The sequence below is a fragment of the Aquarana catesbeiana genome, linkage group LG04 (genome assembly GCF_042186555.1).
Source record: "Aquarana catesbeiana isolate 2022-GZ linkage group LG04, ASM4218655v1, whole genome shotgun sequence".
NCBI lineage: Eukaryota > Metazoa > Chordata > Amphibia > Anura > Ranidae > Aquarana > Aquarana catesbeiana.
In genome coordinates this window covers 460,710,695-460,719,794 of record NC_133327.1, presented here as the reverse complement: position 1 = coordinate 460,719,794, position 9,100 = coordinate 460,710,695, and the positions used below count along the sequence as shown (strand labels likewise).

The following is a 9,100-nucleotide window of genomic DNA, read 5'->3' as shown; positions in this document are numbered from 1 at the left end:
TTTCTCCCCAAGCCTATAACACACTCCCTCAATATAGTAAGACACCATACACTTTTAGTCGGGAATACTCAAGAGGTAATTCCATAGCTCTTTAGGAATCCTGACATGTTAACCAGGAAACTTTACACTTAGCCCCGATGACCTCATTGGGACACGGGACTCACTCCCTTGGTTGAAAGACACTTGCCATCTCCACCACCAGCGGACTCAGGTAGTTACCGCTGACCCAAACCGGTTCCCCGCAGACTCTGTAAGTGGGACTGCAGGTCAATCCCCAAAACCAGTATATCCCCCTGATTGCCCCCCCTTTATTTCCAACATCCACGCTCCCCTCCCTATACTACCCCTGCTACTCACTTCCCTCCATATAACACTACTCCCCCCCCCACTACATTCTTTGCCTTTCATCTCTTTCCCCCGTCTCTGACTTCCCTACTGATAAACAATAAACCAGGTAACTTATACCTTGGCTAGCTGACAATGGCACACCGCCAAACAACGCCCGCTAAGCTCTCCTTGAAAATAATTTCTTTCAATGTGAAAGGATTAAATATACCTGAAAAGCATTCGCAGTTACTAGCACATATGCGAAGCGCAAAGGCAGATGTGGTTTTCCTCCAAGAGACCCACTTTGACGGTAAAAACATACCTAAACTGACGAACCATTCTTTCCCCCACCACTATCATGCCACAGCCCCAACCTCAAAAACTAAAGGAGTTTCCATACTCCTGTCCAAAAACGTGCCCTTGCAAGTTACGGACACTCTACTAGACGATCAAGGCAGATTCATCTTCCTTAAAGGCACATTTAAAAAGAGACCAATCACTCTTGCAAACTTATACAGCCCCAACACTGCCCAAGTCCCCTTTTTCAGAACAGTGATAGGGAAACTGGCAGCCTTCCAGGAAGGCCTCCTAGTCTTGGGGGGCAATTTCAATGTCCCCTTAGATCCCCTAGTAGACACTTCCACAGGCAAATCTCACTTACCATACAGGGCCCTGAAACAAATCAAGGGTTGCCTTCAAGAACTTTCTCTCCATGACGCATGGCGTACCCTCCACCCAAAAGACAAAGACTTTACCTTTTTTTCAGCCCCCCACAACAAATATTCTCGCATTGACTATCTACTTCTCTCACAACAAGACCTCTCGACTCTGACTGCGGCAACCATAGACCCCATGATAATGTCGGACCATCATCCCATCTCCATGACTCTTACTTTTCCTGCTACGCATCACCGAACATACATTTGGAAATTAGACTCTACCCCTTTAACAGACGCATTAAACGTACAAGAGATCCGCTCCTGCTTAAAGGACTATTTCTTCGAAAATGACACCCCGGACACATCCCCCCAGACACAATGGGAGGCTCACAAATGCGTCGTACGAGGCAAATTGATATCCCTAGCTGCATCAATCAAGAGGGCGAAGAAAGCTACACTATCCAATTTATTTGCTAAACTGAAAAAACTTGAGACCCTACACAAACTTACTTTAGCTCAACAAACTCACTCCGAACTAACGGAGATACGTACACTTATTAAGGAAGAGCTGCACCACAACCTCAAAAAAAAAATCATATTGTCCCACAAGCTCTTTTACGAGTTTGGAAACAAGAGCAGCCACCTACTCGCACGGGCCCTCCATAAGAAAAAAAATAATAACACAATCCATCAGTTAAATTCCGCTAAGGGAAAACCCCTTACACATAATGAGGATATTGCAAAGGAATTTGAAACATATTATGCCTCCCTCTACGACCTACGTACTTCTGCGCGAGACTCGACCCCAGCACCCCAAAGAACTCTGAACATTGACTCGTTCCTAGAACATTATGCCCCAGGAAAAATACCCCAAGAAACAGTAGCATCCCTTGACTTACCGATCTCTCCCATGGAATGGGAACAGGCAGTTAAACAGCTTAAACCCGGAAAGAGCCCAGGACCTGACGGTCTTCCGGCGGTATACTACAAGACATTTTCAAGCACTCTTCAAAACCCCTTTCTTAAGACCTTTAATTCACTCTCTCCAACAAACCAACTTACAAAGGGAACGTTGGAGGCTCACATTGTGGTCATCCCCAAAGAAGGCAAAGACCCTTCACAAACAGGAAATTACAGACCAATTTCACTATTAAATGTGGACATAAAAATATTCTCCAAGATACTAGCCAACAGATTGTTACCCCTACTGCCTTCCATGGTGTCCCAAGATCAAGTTGGTTTTGTCCCTGGACGAGAAGCCAGGGACAACACCATCAAAGCAATTAATCTACACCATCTGATATCCCAAACAAAACAAAGGGGCTTCTACCTGTCACTAGATGCGGAGAAGGCATTTGACAGAGTGTCATGGGAATACATGTCGGCAGTTTTACAAGCCATAGGCCTTGGACCGAATTTGACTGGTCTGATCCTGTCGTTATACAGTAGTCCCACAGCTAAGGTAAGGGTCAACGGCACTCTGTCAGACGCCTTCCCTATCTGCAATGGAACAAGACAGGGATGCCCCCTGTCACCTATTCTCTTTGTACTTAATCTAGAACCCCTCCTCCGCAAACTCACACTTAACCCAGATATAAAAGGAATCAGGTCTCCGAAGAAAGAATACAAATACGTTGCCTATGCAGATGACATATTGTTGTTCCTCACACAACCACTAACCACTTTACCAATACTATTATCCGAATTCAAACAATTCCAGACCCTATTCAACTTAAAGATCAACTTCACTAAATCTTTCGCCCTAAACATATCACTACCCCAAAGCCAAGTAGACCAATGCAAGGAAAACTTCCCTTTTCACTGGAAACATGATTCGATCACATACCTAGGAACTCAAATTCCCTCCAAAATCTCACATTTATATGCCAAAAATTTCCTCCCCCTTCTAAATAAACTAACCTCGGATCTCAAAACCTGGAACAAACCGATCTTCTCATGGTTTGGTAGGGCAGCCATACTGAAGATGAACGCTCTACCAAGGATTCTATATCTCTTACAGACACTCCCGATACAGATCCCCCCTTCCTTCTTCAAAACATACAGACAGATATGTTCCAGCTTCCTATGGGGGAAACACAGACATAGGATCGGTCACAACCAACTTACCCGCCCGAAAAATCTAGGAGGCATAGGCCTCCCAAACATTCTTCACTACCACACAGCCACTCATCTGGCCAGGATAGTGGACTGGAATGTCCATACCCAACAGAAATACTGGGTCTCGTTAGAGGCATCCTTCACGAAATTAAACTTGAACTCACTCCCTTGGATTTCCCCAAAACATCTCCCCCCAGAAATTCGCTCACACCCAACGATAGGACCCACCATACAATGCTTTCACCAAGCATGTTAGAAAACATCCATATCGGGAGCGGAGAGATGCTGAAAGTGACAAGCCGCCTGCTGAGCCTCAGAGCCCCGATATGTATCACCCCGAGCCGGGGTACGGTGATTGTAGAACGTTGGTACAATGTCCCCCTGGCTAAGGAGGGGGAGGAGCCCTACCTGCACCCGCGACGTCACCGGATCTACCGCATGGTGGAGGACACAAAGCACCGGAAGAAGGAGAAAATGGAGCTGATCCTGACTCAGTCTGTACAACAGCTTGGCAGTCGTGGTGACACGGTGCTGGTGGAGAAAGCGCTGGGCCGCAATAAACTTCTGCCGCAGGGGCTCGCGGTTTACCCTTCACCGGAGAACAAGCAGATGTTTGAAGAGGAGAAGCTGAAACAAGCGTCAGTGGCACCCAGCGAGCGCACGCAGACTTGGACCGGGGAGCGGACCGTAAACTTCCTGAAAAATTCCCGTCTGGAGGTCAGAGTGAGAGAAGAGTCGGGATGGACGCTGAGCAAAGAGATCGTAGCTCGCCACTTCTACAGAAACCTGGATGTGGTGGTCCCCATAGAGGCTCTGAAGATCCCAGAGGAACCAATCACCACCCTTGGAGAGTCTTGGTGTGAAGTCACGGTGAACGGAATAGACACGGTCAGGGTGCCAATCGACGTGGTGATGTTCGATGGACCTCGCAGCAGACGTTACCGAAGCTGGTTGGCCAGACAAGCAGCGAAGGAACGTTCTACCACAGAGCCGCCACCAGAGGGCAGCAACACACCAGAATCCGCAGCCAGCTGATCGGCGGTGGTAATCGGGCAGATTGTTTGCATAAGGCGGGGACGCGGCAAATCTCATGGATATAACGGACTGCGAGGGGGGGGGGGGCGAGCCTTCCTCTCCCTCACTTTGATTTGTAATAAATTTATCTCCATTTTGGAAAAAAAAAAAAAAAAGAAAACATCCATATCCTCCATTGACTCCAATAAAGCTGAACCCCGACTTCCCTCCAGGAATCCACCACCGATTTTTGTCGGACAACTGGTCGCTGGAACAAATCAAAGTACACCAATTTTATCACCGAGGCAACTTACTCACGGCAGATCAAATCGCTGCCCGTTTAGAAAAGCCACCTATCCCTCCATGGACATACATGCTGATAGCCCATTACCTCAAAATCCTAGACAAAGGCGGTCAATGCTCCAGACCGCTCAACCCTTTTGAATCACTGTGTACCAAGACAACACCACAATCACATCTTATCTCCTACATACACAACCTTCTCTTCACTGATCTCAAAGCAAATGAAAGTCGGTCATGCAGAAAATGGGAAGCAGACTTATCCATCCAAATCACGGAAGACAGATGGGAACAAATATTTCTGAACATACATAAGGGTTCAATTAATGTCACCACCCAGGAAAATGGTTTCAAAATTCAGGCTAGATGGTATCATACCCCAGAGCTGTTACACAAATTTAAAGCTGTCATCCCCGAAACGTGCTGGAGATGTCATCAAGAAAAAGGTACCCTTCTCCACATCTAGTGGTCTTGCACACCATTGCAAACCTTTTGGTCAGAGGTCTACCGCATAATCATGCAAGTTACCACTTACAAACTAGATTTCACACCTGCCCAATTTCTTCTACACCTCTCATCTTTGTCACACACTACGTATCACAAATCGCTAATGATGCATATGATTAACACAGCAAAACAATGTATCCCCATACACTGGAATTCAAAACAAATACCCACCCTCCAAGAATGGTTTGCCAGAATAAACAGAGTAGCAGAAATGGAGCAGCTCATACATATTTCACGAGACATGCCGACAAAATTTAGTCACAAGTGGGCCTGCTGGATACATTACCAATCTTTACCTGATTACAAGGACACGCTAAACCCATCCACCTAAAGTAGATCTGAATCTGATGACCCATAGGTCATCATACCCAAATTCTCCACCATCAATTCCTCCCTACTACATTTGGGGTTTTTCCCATGATTAACCCGATATCCCTCTGAAATATTACAATTAGATAACATATACTAAGGAAAGTCAGAGACTTCCCATTTCCCACCCCCCCTCTTTTTTTTTTTATTATTAATTTTTTCTTCCCCCCTCCTCCTTTCTCCCATCCTTTTCCTCTATGCTCCCCCTCCTCCCATTACCCCCCCCCTCCATTCCCTACGGCCTTCATACAGACACCCACGTAGGCAACTAGTCTTCCCACTTCACATACTTATCAAATACCCAACAGGTAAGACGAACTCTAGACAAACACGAAGACACTCGAAACGTTCACTAACCAGAACCACTGTGAGACCCAAGGAGAACTATAACTCACCACTGGCAGATGTTATACGTGATTCTCACTCATCAAGACTCGTTTATTGACTATCTCATTGCAAACAGACTTACAACTCCTATAGAGAATCAGTTATCGGTCAATTAAAGCCCGACTAACGAAATAAGTTGGGTATATATCCCTTTCACAAGTAGCCCAGTATGGAAGTGATTTTCAACTCTAGCTGGGATATTCTGTTACTGTTTTTCGTTTACCTTATGACTTTATCATTTACAATGTTTAATGCATAATGAATGATTACTGTTATGACTTCATACTCATCAATAAAAATACTTTGGAAAAAAAAAAAAAAAAGGGTTCAAACATAGTTACATAGTAACTCCACAATGGATACCTCATAGATGGTTTATACGTATCGAAACGCTATTTAGGTTTCTTATTTGGAAAAAATAGGTAGCCAGGATTCGCCTCTCCATGCTGCAATATGGCAAAGATCATGGAGATCAGTGGTACCTAATCCAAGGCTTTATTTTTATGCTTCCCAGCTCCAACATCTGGGTAGTCGGGGGTTAACCTATCAACATAGAAATGCCACTCGTAAATTCCATTCTATATGACAGGCATAGCTGGATACTCCAGGACTGGCACCACCACAACTAGTCATGCACAGGCTGCTACAGGTGTGAAGGGTAAACACCTTTTTGACCCTTACCTCCAGGGCTTAATATGAGGGAGACCTCCCCACCTTCATCTTGGTACATGTGAGGAACTCAGGCTTCTTCTTTTTGTCCACTAGAGGTCACAAACCTTCTCCGGGTGGTGGGATGACAATGACCATACGCAGCACTTGGCCCGTTGGCCATTTGTTTTCCCGCCATTTTGTTTTCTATGTGGATTGATATCCACTTTCTCAAATGTTGTTCTTAGTTCTTGTTTTTTTCCCTTTTCTTTTTTCTTTTCTTTTTTGGTTCTATGAGTGTTATATGATCCTATTATGTCACCTAGTGCCACTTTGCTGGTTTCATAGTCCTAAACCACATTAACAGTTGGTTGTTTGTATTGGATTGGGTGATCTTGTTCTCTGGGGCATGTTATTGCCTTTCTTAAGATCCTTATGTATGTATATTTGATGTACATCCTAGATATTTTTTATATATCTTGTCTGTTGTAATATGTTTTGGATGACTATTGGCACAATAAAAAAAAATTCTGATTTAAAAAGAAAAAAAAGTGAACAGCCTATTTTCCTTTAATAAATTACCCCATTAAATTTGCCAAGCACAATAGATTATAGGCAAGTAAAGTTCATCATTGTAATCTCCGTGTAAAGGGACAATTAATAACTTTCCATCTTGATTATGTGCTCTAGCATTGTGAATGTATGTATAATGTCTACTATAAACCTGCCAAAATGTATGTTCCTTAGTGTATGCACAGCTTTATAAATCATTAACAATACTAATTGCAGTATTTCTTTTTTATTGCTAAGCAAAACTAGAAATACAGTGAGGGGTATTTACAAAAACTAGAGCAGACTCTGGAACAGTTATAAATGGGAACCAATCAGCGTCTGTCTTTCATTTGCAAAGCTTAAGTGTCCATTCACACTTGTGCAACTTAAAAATCAAGCGATTTCCATTGCAACATTGAGAACTTTCTGGGAATCATCCATTGTACCACTGGCATACTGGCAATTCAGACAAAAGCAATAATAGACCCCTTTCAAACTAAATGAGTCAAGGAGCTACGGTGAATGCAAGATTGGGGAGGAGCATTGGGAGGGCACTTCACGTTTTAAAGCAGAACCCTGGGATCAGCAAAAAAAAAAAAAAAAGTACACCCTCTACACAAAACACTAATCAGTTCATACATTTGTGAAATTCCTTACCATTGAAGAGAAAAAAACAAACTGAATTTCCAGGAAGTCATCTCTCTAATTCAAAAGATGTCAGCATCATCTGTTCTGCCAAGGAGGAGGTGTTACATCATATCCTCTCCTCCCTCTCTCTACACTATAATGAAACTACATTTCCCATCATGCTTTGTGAGTCACAGTGAATGTGGGTGGGTACACTAAGCGTGTATATGTTAAATGTGAACAAGCCCACTTCAACAAAAATCACACCCCCTCATTCTGCAGTCACACTACTCAGTATTACACAGCAGGATAGGTAGGTTACAGCCTTATAAATGCAAAGCATGTTTGTGCTCTCCCTCTCCAGCCACAACAAGAGATAAACATATTGCCCTTACTTGCTTTATGTAATCATTGCCGAACTGTAGACACATGCCCATAATTATATATTTTAACCGCTGTACTCTGCTGTAATTCTGTATTATAAATATTCCTCCTCTTGCTATAGCTTTGAAATTTTTCTAACAGCGATCAGTGCTTGTATGGTGTATGAGCACATCCAGAGCTGCAACACAGAAAGAAAGAGCCAGGACATGCTGCTTTACATCAGCATGTGGCACAAGTAAATGTCAGAATGAGAAAAAAAAAGTACCACAATATCAGTCTCTGTGATATGTAACATCACATATAATACACATCAAACTGAAAATAAGACATAAAAAAATGTCAGTAACCAGCAGTGCAGCCTATCAGTGCTCATCAGTGTACGTCCATCAGTGCAACATATTAGTGCTGCCTTATCAGTGCAGCCTCATCAGTGCCCATAAGTGCAGCCCGATCAGTGCCCATCAGTGCCGCCTCAGTGCAGTTAATCATTGCTAATCAGTGCAGCATATCAGTGCTGCCTTATCAGTGCATCTTCATCAGTGCAGCTTATCAATGCCCATAAGTGCAGGCTCATCAGTGCCCATCATTGTAGCCTCATCAGTGCAGCTTATCAGTGGCCACAAGTTTAGCCCCATCAGTACCCATCAGTGCAGATTCATCAGTGCCCATCAGTGCTGCCTCAGTGCCCACCAGTGCAGCATATCAGCGCTGCCTTATCAGTGTAGTCTCATCAGTGTCAGTCAGTGCAGCATATCAGTGCTACCTTATCAGTTCAGCCTCATCAGTGCCCATCAGTGCAGCTTATCAGTGCCCATCAGTGTAGCCTCATCAGTGCCATTTAGACTGTGACAGTGCATTTTTTTTAGCACTGATCACTGTATTGGTGCCACTGGTGCCTAAAAAGTGTCACTTAGTGGTCAATTTCTCTGCCGCAATGTTGCAGTTCCGCTAAAAATCACTGATCACCGCCATTACTAGTAAGAAAGAAAAAAGTCCCTAAATCTATCTATATATATCTATATATATATATATATATATAGATATATATAATATATAATATATACAGTATCTCCCAAAGTTAGTACACCCCTCACATTTTTGTAAATATTTTATTATATCTTTTCATGTGACAACACTGAAGAAATGACACTTTGCTACAACGTCAAGTAGTGAGTGTACAGCTTGTATAACAGTATAAATTTGCTGTC

At 43.5% G+C, this 9,100-nt stretch overlaps 1 protein-coding gene across 1 annotated transcript; it reads left to right on the top strand.

Moving 5' to 3' along the window:
- The first annotated feature begins 3,377 nt into the window (after positions 1–3,377).
- Positions 3,378–4,271, top strand: MRPL9 (mitochondrial ribosomal protein L9). Its single transcript, XM_073629151.1, has one exon. The coding sequence runs from the start codon at positions 3,387–3,389 to the stop codon at positions 4,137–4,139; it is 753 nt and encodes a 250-aa protein (XP_073485252.1). The 5' UTR covers positions 3,378–3,386; the 3' UTR covers positions 4,140–4,271.
- Positions 4,272–9,100: the final 4,829 nt, after the last annotated feature.